Consider the following 13,657-nt stretch of genomic DNA (forward strand, 5'->3'; position numbering starts at 1 on the left):
TCCAAGGAGCCAACAAGCTCTTCTGTCCTTTCTTTTTCTTCAAAATTTGCTTCTGCTGCTGCTCCTTCCAGTCTCTACCCACTGCTGTTGCCTTGGTTGGAAAGCTTACTCCCTCAACCCTGAATTATTACCTTATCCCTTACTGGTCTCATAACTTCTAGGGCCTTCCCCTTCCTCTCATTTATCTATTCACTACCATTGTTATATTCTCTGACTCTCAAAAGGATTGTGTACACCTCTACTCAGAGACTTTCAATGGCTCCCTAGTACTATCAAGGTCAAGTTTAAATTAGTCACTTAAAACTCATCATGACATGACCCTAACCATCATGCCCAGTTCTTCTCCATTACTCCTTCTTTTCCTCCTCTGAAAAACAGAACATTTAGTTTGCACCACTTTAGTAATACCCCTTACACACTACCCTATTTGGTAGTTATTTGGTCATAGATATGTCATTCCCAGGATCCAGAGTATTATAGGCTATTCTTTGTATTTCCTTATCATTCATTCCCTCATTACTCCTAACATAGGTGCACTTAATAGAGACTCTCCCTGAAACACACCACACACACACACACACACACACACACACACAGCCCATGACACGCATTGTTTCAATAGGCATTTATTCAGCACTTACCATAGGCTGTGCACTATATACTATATTGGGTACTGCAGACACAACAGATCCAGCCTCAAAGGCCTTACAGACCACAGAGGAGGAGGCGGACAAGTCAACATGTCCTCACATCACACACAGGCTGATAAATGCTATCAAGGAAGAGTACAGAATGTTCTAGGAGCCCCAGATCTGAGGAACAGGGAAGCCTTCCCAAAAGAAATGAATTCAACGTGAGGCCCAAAGGATGAGGAGGAATCAGCCAAGCGAAGGCAGAGGAGGGAGGGGTGGGGTCTGTGTTCCAGGAAGACAGTGGATTCCCAGGCTCAAAGCCAGGGAACAGGGTAAGATGAAGGACTGAAGAAACTCATTTGGTGGAACATACCATGCAGGCATGGAGCTCGGCCCAAAGGGGTTAAGTATCTGGGATATCTTCCAGATAGATAAAGAGAGAGTCACACACACACACACACAAAATCATCATCATCAATTTGCATATGAGAGGAAGAGTCCCAGAGCTCTAAAGTACAATTTTTTTTTCTGTTTGAAGAATATAAGAATACATAATTTTTAATTAATGTTTTATTTGAAAATAGTTTTCATTTTAGAAAAGGCGCAAAGAGGCTGGGCGCAGTGGCTCACGCCTGTAATCCCAGCACTTTGGGAGGCCGAGGAGGGCAGATCACGAGGTCAGGAGATCGAGACCATCCTGGCTAACATGCTGAAACTCCGACTCTACTAAAAATACAAAAAAAAAAATTAGCCGGGCGTGGTGGCGGGCGCCTGTAGTCCCAGCTACTCGGGAGGCTGAGGCAGGAGAATGGCGTGAACCCCAGGGGGCGGAGCCTGCAGTGAGCTGAGATCGCGCCGCTGCACTCCAGCCTGGGCGACAGCGAGACTCCGTCTCAAAAAAAAAAAAAAAAAAAAGAAAAGGTGCAAAGATAGTACAATTTTCCACATATGCCCCATCCGGTTTCCCCTATTGTTAACATCTTTCTTATATTACTATCGTGCATTTAGAGCATACACTTTTTTTTTTTCTTTTTTTTTGAGACAGAGACTTGCCCTGTCTCCCAGGCTGGAGGGCAGTAGCGCCATCTTGGCTCACTGCAACATCCATCTCCCAGGTTAAAGTGATTCTTTCGCCTCAGACTCCCAAGTAGCTGGGATTACAGGTGCCCACCACCATGCCCAGCTAAATTTTGTATTTTTAGTAGAGTCCAGGTTTCACCATGTTGGCCAGGTTGGTCTCGAACTCCTGACCTCAAGTGATCTGCCCACCTCGGTTTCCCAAAGTGCTGGGATTACAGGTGTGAGCGACCACGCCCAGCCTAGAACATACACTTTTGATCCTTTCTGTAAGTCTGCTATCAGAACTTGGGGCAGGGGAGCATTTTCTAACAGAGTGATTATCTTTTACGCGTAACTAAATTTTTTGGAAAGAGGCCTAAGACAACTAGTTTTATAAAATTTTACCGTATGGCTTTATACTACGATTTCATTGAATACGAAATGATTTGGATAAAAATAACAGATCACCTTGAATTTAAAGTATTTTTACCCTAGACTTCACCAATCTTACATACAGTCTAGGTTCACATTCATATTTTTTAACAACTTTGCAACTATACGCAAGTCTTATTTTCACTGTGAGAAATGAGATGATCACTCAGGATTTTAACGACAGCAAGAATAAAGCAAAGAGTGACTGAGAAGTCAGCATGAAAGGTAATAGTGATGTTAGGTGGGAATCTTGTGAATATATTTGGGCCCAAAAGAGTAATTCACATAGTTGAATTTTTAACTTTTTTCTTATTTTTTTTAATAAAATTAGTCTAAAGGTTCTGAACCACAGTAGTTTAATTTACTGTAAGAAACATGAAGAAAAATAAACAGAAATACATTTTTGTTCTATGTGTTATTCTTAAGACCAAAAACATCAGGAATAATGTTTCTCAGACAATTATATTCATGATAAATTCCAAATTTATTTTATTCATTTTTTTAAATTATTTTTATTTATTTTTATTCTTTTATTATTCATGTTTATAGGATAATAAAATGGGGTTGTTTTTATTTTTTGAGACGTGCGTATGATTACAGTAATCCCTTAAGGTTTGAATTTGCAGAGAGCTAAAAACAAAAATAGCTTCTTTTCATGCTTTAAAAGAGCTAGAGTTTTCTTCATGATATGCCTAGATCTGAATTTTAGAAGTCTATAATTCCTCATAAGGGTTTATGTATTTGAAATCTCTTTTGCATCTGGTGAACCCAATTTCTTTGTTTTTATTCACTTGAACCCGGGTTTTACCTAACACCGTTGGGCTTGTATAAAAGATATTTCCTGGAAGTGCCCGTGGAAGAGGCACTGTATTTAACATCTAAGTACAGGTTAAGCATTTGTAATTTGAAAATCCAAAATTTGAAATGCTCCAAAATATGGAACTTTTTGAGCATCAACATGATGCCACAAGTGGAAAATTCCTCACCTGAAGCTTTTGTTGTCCGATGGTTCAATGTATACAAACTTTGTTTCATGCACAAGATTATTTAAAATATTTTACAAAATTACTTTCAGACTATGTGTATAAAGTGTATATGAAACATAAATTTTGTGTTTAGACTTGGGAACCATTTCCAAGATATATCATTATGAATGTGCAAATATTCCAAAATCCAAAATCCAACACATTTCTGGTTTCAAACATTTTGGATAAGGGATACTCAACCTGTACCACGGTAATTTTACTGTTGACTTTTATGCCTGAGATATTAAAAGTGTGCTTTTCCCAACAGGTGTGAACTTGCTGGCTTTTCTCATCATTGTGTTTTCCTATATTACTATGTTCTGTTCCATTCAAAAAACCGCCTTGCAGACCACAGAAGTAAGGAATCGTTTTGGAAGAGAGGTGGCTGTTGCAAATCGTTTCTTTTTTATAGTGTTCTCTGATGCCATCTGCTGGATTCCTGTATTTGTAATTAAAATCCTTTCCCTCTTCCGGGTGGAAATACCAGGTCAGTCTCTTCTATCATTCCCAAGTATAATACATCGTGCCTTCTTATGTCCTTCTTTTGACAATCCCAGAGTCTAGGACACATAATAAATTACCCATAAAAACCTATAATTTCAATACAAAGAGTTATTTCCCTCCATGTTTTATAATCAGTATTATAAAACAGAAACTGAGTAGTGGTGCAATCCAACCAGGAATAATAAAAAGCAGGAGCTACAGAGAAACTAAGTCTGAGTATCTTGCTTCTATCTGAGCAAGACATTGGTTCTTCACTAGGAGTATGCATAAAAAAATCAAAATATACATGCCCAGGTTCCACCCGGACTGTTTTGTCTCTAGAGGCTAAGACCTATAGATGAATGTTATGTAAAAATTCCCCCGTGATTCTGATGCACACGCATCTGGCTAGAACCACCATTCTATTCCATGGTCCTAGCCGTAAAATGTCATGCTGGGCTCTGCAGAGCACGAGATATTTCCTGAAAGAGTCTCCTCCAAAAGGCCAAATTCCCTGAACACACCACTACTTCAACCAGAGAAAATCACATTTCCTTAGCAGAATTTCATCTGAAGCCCCTTCTGGAATCTAGAGATCACAGCTATTTAGGGGCCACCACCCAGGGCTTTAACCTAACTCTCAGTAAAATAGTTTGGAATCATCGTCAACCTACTGTTCCAGCCGATAGCAGATCTACTTGGGAGTTGATCCAAGACAGTAATTATGTCTTATATATCTTGACTCCTCAGTGTCAAGCAGGATGCCTGATATTTTGATAGTCCTTATGAAAGAGTGATGAATGCACAGACGATAAACAGCTGTAACAACCTATGTCCCTCCTATGCACTCAGTTGTGAGGCTATGTCAAATACCTTGCTGCAAAATACCACACAACATTCACAACATCCTCTTAAGCTATCAGTTCTGTCTCCACATGGCACAGATGTTCATCAGGCCGTGTAGGATATGAAAGTGAAAATTAGGAAGGAGATCAGGTCAGGGCTGAATACTTGGAAGCCTTTGCTGGGCGGTGAGAGAAGAAGCTGTAAGAGGGTTTTGTGGGAGGTCGTGTGGGGACAGCCAGTTGCACGTGAAGAACAGAGTTAATTAAATGTTAACAGTCACATTTGTTCACTTGATGAACAGCCTCCAATCTATTACTGCTACCTGGACATCTCAATTTTATACCCTAACCTTTCAAATTCAGCAGGACAAAAGTGTCCGTTGGCCTCCATTGCTCATGGAACAAAGTCCAAGTGCTGGGGTGAGCATTATAATATTTCCTACCTCCCACCCTCACACACTGTGATCCAGGCCCACTGGAATGATTGGGCTTTGTTTTCTATGCTTTTCTGAGAAGACACCAGCCTTTCCTGAAGCTGTGCCCCCAAACTGGATTATACTTTCACCTTCTAAGATTCTAGCCTACTAAACACCACTTCCCATCCTCCAAGGCTCAACCCAAATACTCCCCCTTCTATGGTGCAGTGCCATTTTCGATCTCTTCTCACCCCACTTTCATGCAATCCAGTTGCTTAAACGTCCAGGATGGTTTGTTTACACCTCGTTTATTGGCCTCATGTGAACTGCCTCATAGCGACACTATTTCTGAGTGTGTCCATTGTGTCTTCAGATGATAAGCTTGGGGAGGCATGTATGTCTTATTCTTCTGTGCATTTTCCACAGTGTTTTTCACATTGTGTTTTCGAGTAAATGATTAGTCAACTAAAGAAGGTGAGCTGGTCCAAGAGTGATGGAATAGGGGATCAGTCTCATCAACCCCCTCCCCACTACTGTATCCACACTTTCTTAAAAAAAAAAAAAGATGGAGTCTCGCTCTGTTGCCCAGGCTGGAGTGCAGTGGTGTGATCCCAACCGACTGCAACTCTGCCTCCCTGGTTCAAGCAATTCTCATGCCTCAGCCTCCCGAGTAGCTGAGATTACAGATGTGAACCACCACACCTGGTTAATTTTTGTATTTTTAGTAGAGACGTGGTTTCACCATGTTGGCCAGGCTGGTCTCGAACTCCTGACCCCAAGTGATCTGCCCCCTGCCTTGGACTCCTAAAGTGCTGGGATTACAAGCATGAGCCACCATGCCTGACCCCATCTCCACACCTTTTGATGTGCTTTCCCACTTGTATGATGCAGCCTGGTGTGGTGGAAGAAGGACCTGGCAACAAGCAAGGCGGAGGTCCTGGGTTCCTCTCCTGCCCCTGCCACTGACCTGTTGAGAGATCTCAGGGAGACCATCTCACCTCACCTCAATGAGACTACCTCTAGATGGTCTCTCAAATTCCTGCCTGTTTTAATCTTCTTTGAGGCTTTTTCTGTCTGTATGAGACCACTAGGACTGCAAAGGACTTCCAGTTCTGCAGTCTGGAAGTCCAAGATTAGAGTGTCAGCAGGTTTGATTTCTCCTGAGCCCCTCTCATTGCCTCACAGGAGGCGTCCGCTCTGCTGTGTCCTCACACGGCAGCAGGGCTCATCATCCTCAGCGAGTCTATGACACCTCAGATCATGATAAGCTTAGTAAATACCCCCATGAAGGGAACTAGAACAGTAGAACATTGTCTTGTGGAAACATTATTGAGCCACACACCAGTCTTTCTTTACATGTATAGTTCAATAGTCTGAGGTTTGTCTTGAACACCTCAGTGGAACCAGGAAAAAATGTCATGATCACAGTTGACAAAGCTTCTTCTTGCTTGCCCAGCTTCCCATGGTGTTTTAAGAAATGCTGCCTTCACTGACCTAAACCAACCCTGTCCCCACCATCCAAGAAGTCCGGCGTTTACTGGTCATGGCATGTCACTGACAGTACCTGGGGTCACCCAAAAGATAGGCCAGAGTTAGCCTATCTCAGAACTCAGCTGCTGCTAATCTTATAAGAAGTCTCATCCCAGCACTTTGGGAGTCCAAGGTCGGCAGATCACGAGGTCAGGAGATTGAGACCATCCTGGCTAACTCGGTGAAACCCCGTCTCTACTCAAAATATACAAAAAATTAGCCGGGCATGGTGGTGGGTTCCTGTAGTCCCAACTACTCAGGAGGCTGAGGCAGGAGAATGGCATGAACCTGGGAGGCAGAGCTTGCAGTGAGCCGAGATCGTGCCACTGCACTCCAGCCTGGGCGACAGAGCGAGACTCCATTTCAAAAACAAAACAAAACAAAACAAAAACAAAAAGAAGTCTCATTCAGAGTGGAACTTAAGTCTATGGCCATACCACCCTGAACATGCCTGATCTCATTCAGAGTGGAACTTACGTGGCCTATTTGCCTTTGCCTAATTGAAAGCAGGCGCTATCAGGCATTGTTTTTCTATGATGTTGGGGTGGGATTCATGATCACAATTCCCTTTGTGGGCACAACAGAAAAAGGCCACTTATTTTGTTTTTCTTCAATCACTAACTGTTCAGACTGTCTAATTTTTTTAAATTAGGGACAAATAATATAAAACTCCACTTAATTTAAGACAGGCTAAAACATAATTTTTTCTTTCATATTCCTTTTAGTTGAAAAATAAGGACAAGGAAGAGAAGATAGGATAGGAAGAGAGGAAGTAAATATAGAAAAGGAGAGGAAGGAGAGCAAAGGAAAAGAAGAAGGAAGGTCAGATAAGCAGTCAGAGAAGAAATGGAAAAGGAAGAAGACATAGAGAGGAAGAACAGAAAGATACAAGAAACAAGGCAGGGTCAAGAGAAGAACAAAATAACAGTGGCTGAAGGATAAAAAAAAATTATGAGATTGTGAAGGAGGAGAGCAGACAAAGGATGATGAGAGAAAGCATCATTGTTCTTACTAGCCACCTCTTCACCTGAATGGGGAGTTCCTTGAAATTGTGAAGATGTGAGAGGAAGTAGCATCCTGTGGTAAGGTTTGAGGATCTCAAGTCTTAGTGCCAAAAAAGCACATCAGCAGAGCTGACTCTGGCCCAGCCCGCTGGATTCAGTGAGCAAGTTATCACCAGCCCCCTTTAACAGAGAGAGCAGATGAAGTTGAGGAAGCATAAGTGATTCGCTCACACTCACCTAGCGAAGTGTCCGGCCACAGGATTAGGCCACGTGTAAAGGGAAAGATGCATTTCATGCTAACCAAGCAAATGAAATGATGCTCTCAGGAAGGACACTATCATTCCAAATTTCACCTCACAAAGAACTTCTTGTGACCTCTTTCCCTGAATATTCTGGTAGCATTTGTAGGGCTACACACAAGAGAATTTCATCAAGTTTAGGGGATGCATTCCTCTTTGTTCTTCAAAGCTTTTAATAGGATAACAGGATAACCAGAATACCAGGGCAGGGCAACAAGCTTTGAGAACAGGATGGAGTTAAGACCAAGGTCAGATCTGGCTCCTGGACCAGAAATTTCATGAACCTCACTCTATTGACTAAAGATTATTTCTTTATTTTTTTATTTTGCTATAAAGTAAGGTGATAAAATAGGGAAAAAATGCATTATATAGCAATTTATAGTTTACAAAATGTTTTCACATATTTCCTCTTAATATCACAATGACCTTCACATTATTTACTGAAACTCAGAAAAGTTAAATCGTTAAGACCTTGAATTCATAGCTTCTGTGCTCTTCCAACAAAGAGATTTTCCTTCAGGTGAGAGAAAACTTAAAATGTACTGTGTCTCCCTCTCATAAATAGCATTGACTGCAAAGTGTTATTTGTATTTTATGTCTACTTAAAACTTCAACTTTCTTTTTCACACTTTGCTTCCTTTTCCAGACACAGTGACTTCCTGGATAGTGATTTTTTTCCTTCCAGTTAACAGTGCTTTGAATCCACTCCTCTATACTCTCACAACCAGCCTTTTTAAGGACAAGTTGAAACAGCTGCTGCACAAACATCGGAGGAAATCAATTTTCAAAATTAAAAAAAAAAGTTTATCTACATCCATTGTGTGGATAGAGGACTCCTCTTCCCTGAAACTTGGGGTTTTGAACAAAATAACACTTGGAGACAGTATAATGAAACCAGTTTCCTAGCAATCATTTTGGATCACTGGACTTTCAGTGGACTACCTAAAACAGGGCACAGCTTTTGGAAGATGACATCTGCAATGCTTTTCATCTTTACCAATGGCAAGCCTTTCTGCACAGAGAGCACAGCAGAATGGCTCCTGTCACCACATTCCAATGGCAGCTGTACTATCTACCAACCGTGCTGAGGACAGCACCAAAGGTTCCTCTCCTCACCCCACATGCCTGAAAAGCCATGTGAATTCGTATACAGTGGGCTGAGGTGCAGCTGATCTCTAGCTAATCAACACAACCCACCCACAAATGACCACAGGTTGGCACTGTGTGGTCTTTCACATTGGGTTGCACTGTCCATGAAATAGAAACACTCACAACATCTGACTCCAGTGTGGCCATAATAACAGAAGTCTAACTTCTCTTTCCTTGCTTTTTCGATATCAAATAAAACCATCAGCATCCTGCTGGATTGATAGCAAAGGATTTCCAAAATATTCATCTACCCGAAGTCCTCCTCTGTGAAGGCTGGTGGAGTAGCCACTTTGAAAACAGAACTTCAGACCAGGTTACCATGTCTAACCTATGACCAGAGAGTCACACTGATGAAGCCTCATACCATTCGCCTTTTGGATTTTATTTAATGTCAGAAGAGATGAATTCTTAAGATATTTTTCTGAAGGTTGCCCAGGGCACAAAGCAAATTGGACACCTTCACTGCCAAAAACTACACTTTAATATTCTTAAAGTATAATTTCTTTAGAGCAGTATCCCTATTGCTGTCAAGTTCTGCTTTCATAAAATATGCAGATAAGAAGTGTTAAAGGGGATTCAAGAATTGTGGTTTTATTTGGGACTGTTTGCATACTCACAATGGTTTTGTTCTCATTGTTTTTAACAAAAAAGCAACTAAGTTTGGGGTTGTTTTTTGAAAATGAAACTGAAAAAATTATATGTGAAAATGAGAATTGGGTAAATAAAATTATATTTTGCATTTGTCCATATATCATTTAAGCTTAACGAAGACCATGGATGGGGTTTATTGACTGTTAAGCATGTTTCTCCCGATAGAGAATACAGCCAGGCAACACAGTGTTTCAGTTCACAAGACACATCCTACATTTTTCTTTCTTTTCCCCTTTTGCCACAGCATTGAGGCAGTTACTTAATTTCTTCACTGTTCACTTCATTCTGAGTTCCTTTAACGAGATAAAATGTAAGCAGCTGACTAAGACCACCACAACACCTCCTATTACATATTAAATGGACACCCTTTATCCAGTAGCATCCAGAAGAGAAAGAAATTCAGAGTTTATGGGTCCCAGCCATTCTGGTAATTTACTTGTTATTACTCACTATTAACTAAAACCATAACGTGAGTTCCTTCATTTTGATCAAGTAAGATATTTCTCATGTATAATAAAAGATTTTCATTAGGATTCTAGAAATAATGTTCCTACTCATTGACTATGCTGTCCTTTCCCTTATGGCTTTAAATTTTTCTCCATCTTGTCTCTTCAGTATGATGAATTGCTTCCTAACTTGTTTTCCAGGTTTGCTGACATTTTATTAGATGTCTTTGCCAGTCCTTGATCATCTTATGAATTATTTCCTAATACATTTTCTAACACCAGGAGCATAAATAAGGGGTAGACCCTGAGCCAAGGGTATTGCAATTTTAGCACCAATGTGTGCCTCCCGTTCTTGAAAAGCATCATCCGTGGTCCATGAACCAAGTCTTTGGGAACCATGTAAGAGCTCGCACTTTACTGTAGTGCAGTGAGTGGGCGTGAGAAGAGGCACACGACCAGATGCTTTGGGGAAGGTGGCAGCTGTATGGAAAAATGGAAGCTCTACATAGGTCAGCAACATGCCAACAAATAGCACGAACTTCATATCTGATAGCTTGGTGATTTACAGTCCTATTCGGTGCTGCTCTACAAGTGGAAAACCATTAGAAATATGTATTATTTTAGCAAATAATAGTCTTTAATCTGGATTGAGTGAGAACTTTTGTGCTAGGCCAAGCCTGTTTTCTAAACAGGTGGTTATGAAAATATCACCTGTGTCCATGAACCATTTTCCATGACAATATAAGCATCAATTAAATGTCACTGCAGAATTTAAGAGGCCATAGACGGTGCCATCTCTGAGTGGGAGAGGGTGTGGGCAAATCATCTTCTAACTATGCATCTGTATATGACTGATGTCTTGAAGAGGATAAGAAAAAAATACCCTAAAAAATCAATATGGAGCTTCAGATGAGTGTACAGAAGAAGGGTATGTGTTTTATTTGTGTTAGACATTGATAAGATTGTTTACATAGCTTTGCTTCATCCTAGAGGCTTTTGTTCATAGCTTTCACAGCTTTTTTTCATTCAATAGGCTATTTCAGAAATTGCAATCGACATAAACTATTCTATCAAAAGAGTTCATGTCAATTGCAATTGCTGAAATGCCTCTTGGTGGTGTGGGCAGGAGCTTCAGGAGAAATTGTATTTATTTGAGCTTTATGTACAGGTAGCACTATCACCTTTCCCCAACCCTACCCTACACCCCAGCTCCACAGCTCCATTCAGCAGGTCTCCATGGCATCATGAAGCCACAAAAGCAGGCCCATCACCCCAAGGTTTATCTCTTAAGGATGACTCTGCTGCCAGATTGAGTTCATATTTGGTGATTTGCTACAGATTTGCTCATGCTACATTTTCAAGACTTTATCTCACCCAAGGTAAAGACTTACTTTACCATCCTCAAGTTAGTAAGCAATACAGAGCTCCCGAGAGTGCACATAATAGAAAGGAGAAACCATAGAGTATCACCAATCATATCTAACCTATTATTTTATAAATGTCCCAAGGGGAGCTGACAGAAATATATCTTCCAAAATTAACCAGAAATACTTGTAAGGCACATTCCTTTTTCATTGTTTTCAATGTAGCATAAATGGGCACTTACAAATTTGCCTTAGACAACTTCACTCAAGAAACAAAATATTAATTAAAGATAAGAATTTCTATTTCTTTATTCCCTTACCCTGTTGAATAAAGAAAGGGAGAGCCATTACAAAGATCTGCTTATATATTTGCCTGTTTATATGTCAGGTTTTTTTTTTTTTTTTTTAAGACAGTATCTCACTCTGTCACCCAGGCTGGAGTGCAGTGGCGCGATCTTGGCTCACTACAAGCTCCACCTCCCGGGTTCACGCCATTCTTCTGCCTCAGCCTCCTGAGTAGCTGGGACTACAGGTGCAAGCCACCACACCTGGCTAATTTTTTGTATTTTTAATAGAGACAGGGTTTCACTGTGTTAGCCAGGATGGTCTCAATCTCCTGACCTCGTGATCCGCCCGCCTTGGCCTCCGAAAGTGCGGGGATTATAGGCGTGAGCCACCACGCCCGGCCTCTGACATTCTGTTTATGCAGGATGTAAGATGCATATTTAGTAATGATCATTTTCATTTTTGAGCTAGGAAAATTAAATGAAATTAGACTATTCTCTTTTTAAAGGGCTTTTCAGTAGGAGACTTCAAAGTCCTTGAGAAATACTTCCTAAAGCCCTATAAACTAATAGAACCTATTACTCAATGTATTTCATTAGAATTGTCTTCAGGATATTTCCCCACATCCCACATATGGGAGAAGTAAATTAAAAATGAAGAAATTGGAAACAACAAGGCCAAGTTACAAAACTGCACATCCAGAAATGTGAACCTTCTGCTGTCTGAAGCCCATGGTGACATTTCTTACCTCTAAGCTCTAAGCAAACTCATAACTATTTTGAGTTATAAGCTCATAAGTGGCTTCAATATAAGAAGAAATTATTTCTAGACCACCTGAGAATCAATAATGCTGTCACTGGTTTCAAAAATTTCTGAATTCATGATGCTAGGGTGTTTGATTCAGCAATTATTTTTAATGGAAACCATACCCTTTCCTGCTATAGGCAACACACATTCAAGGTAAGGAAATAAAGGCCAAAAGTCAGGGGGCTGGAGCTATAGTTTTAGTTCAACCATCAACTGCTTACATGACCTCAGACAAATATCTTTACATCTCTTCCCTTATCTGTAATAGAGTTTCCTTAAGATCAAATCACATCAACAGATGACTGGTCCCCTGTCTGTCAAAATCCGTTTTGTGGATAAAACCACATGTTGAAGGTCCAAGTGGTAAGCATCTAAAAATTTACATCAAGTGCAAAGATCATTCCATTCTCAATTCCCCTGGGATATTACACATTGTTCACGAAGAGTCAATGCAAAGGGCACCAATGTTCAGAAATCCAGTCCTTTGAGGGGAGGCTTACAGGGCCCCATTCTGCTGTGAAAAGAAAGCTGAAGCAAACCACAGACAATGAAGCTTTTCTGAACCATGGCAGCTTACCAAAGAACAACAGTAAGTACCACGTAAAAATTAGGTAACCTATTGCTAGCAAAATTTAGGAATGCAGAGATCAGGAAGATTAACATGCAATCGTTTTACCACAGATCACAGACTGGTCTCTTCACATAAGTGTAGGTCTACTACTGCCTACATTATTCTCTAAACCAGACATAAATGCACAGGAATGTTTAGCATGTATGAGTGGGTATATTCCTGGGAAAAGTGTTGTAGGATAAAGAGATAACTATTTAATTTCCCCATAGAACCAGGATAGAACATGTGGTTCTTAACCAAGGTTGATGCCTACCTCAAGTCTTGCACCATCAGCAACACACCTTTTCCTGTGTATCATCAGCTTCTCTTCCTCTCTACTGGCTCTTTCCCCTCAGCTCTCAATGCTCACATTTCTCACACCTAAAAAGACATTCCTACCACCCAACACCTTCTTGTAGCTTCTGTCTTGTTCTCAAATGCTCTTTACAGCTAAACATTTTGAAATAATGATAAGCTCTTTGTCATCAACATCTTACCTCACTTTGACTTCTCAACCAACTGAATGTGGCTTCCACACTCACCACACCACTACACCACATTAAAGATTAATGTCTGCCCTGCTGGGTTTCAGACTTGTGTGGGAGCCTGTTGTCCTCATT

The 13,657-nt window shown here is 40.7% G+C and overlaps 1 protein-coding gene across 2 annotated transcripts in view; it reads left to right on the forward strand.

The window, feature by feature from the left end:
• The window catches only part of RXFP2 (relaxin family peptide receptor 2), a 63,672-nt gene extending 54,059 nt beyond the window's left edge, over positions 1-9,613 (forward strand). For both annotated transcript variants that reach the window (XM_055244287.2, XM_055244288.2), the window contains 2 exons: positions 3,417-3,635; positions 8,372-9,613. In XM_055244287.2, the coding sequence (XP_055100262.2) occupies positions 3,417-3,635; positions 8,372-8,631 (479 nt within the window). In that variant the 3' untranslated portion in view covers positions 8,632-9,613. The remainder of the gene's footprint in view (positions 1-3,416; positions 3,636-8,371) is intronic.
• The last annotated feature ends 4,044 nt before the right edge of the window (positions 9,614-13,657 follow it).

Source organism: Symphalangus syndactylus, chromosome 15, assembly GCF_028878055.3.
Source record: "Symphalangus syndactylus isolate Jambi chromosome 15, NHGRI_mSymSyn1-v2.1_pri, whole genome shotgun sequence".
Lineage (NCBI taxonomy): Eukaryota > Metazoa > Chordata > Mammalia > Primates > Hylobatidae > Symphalangus > Symphalangus syndactylus.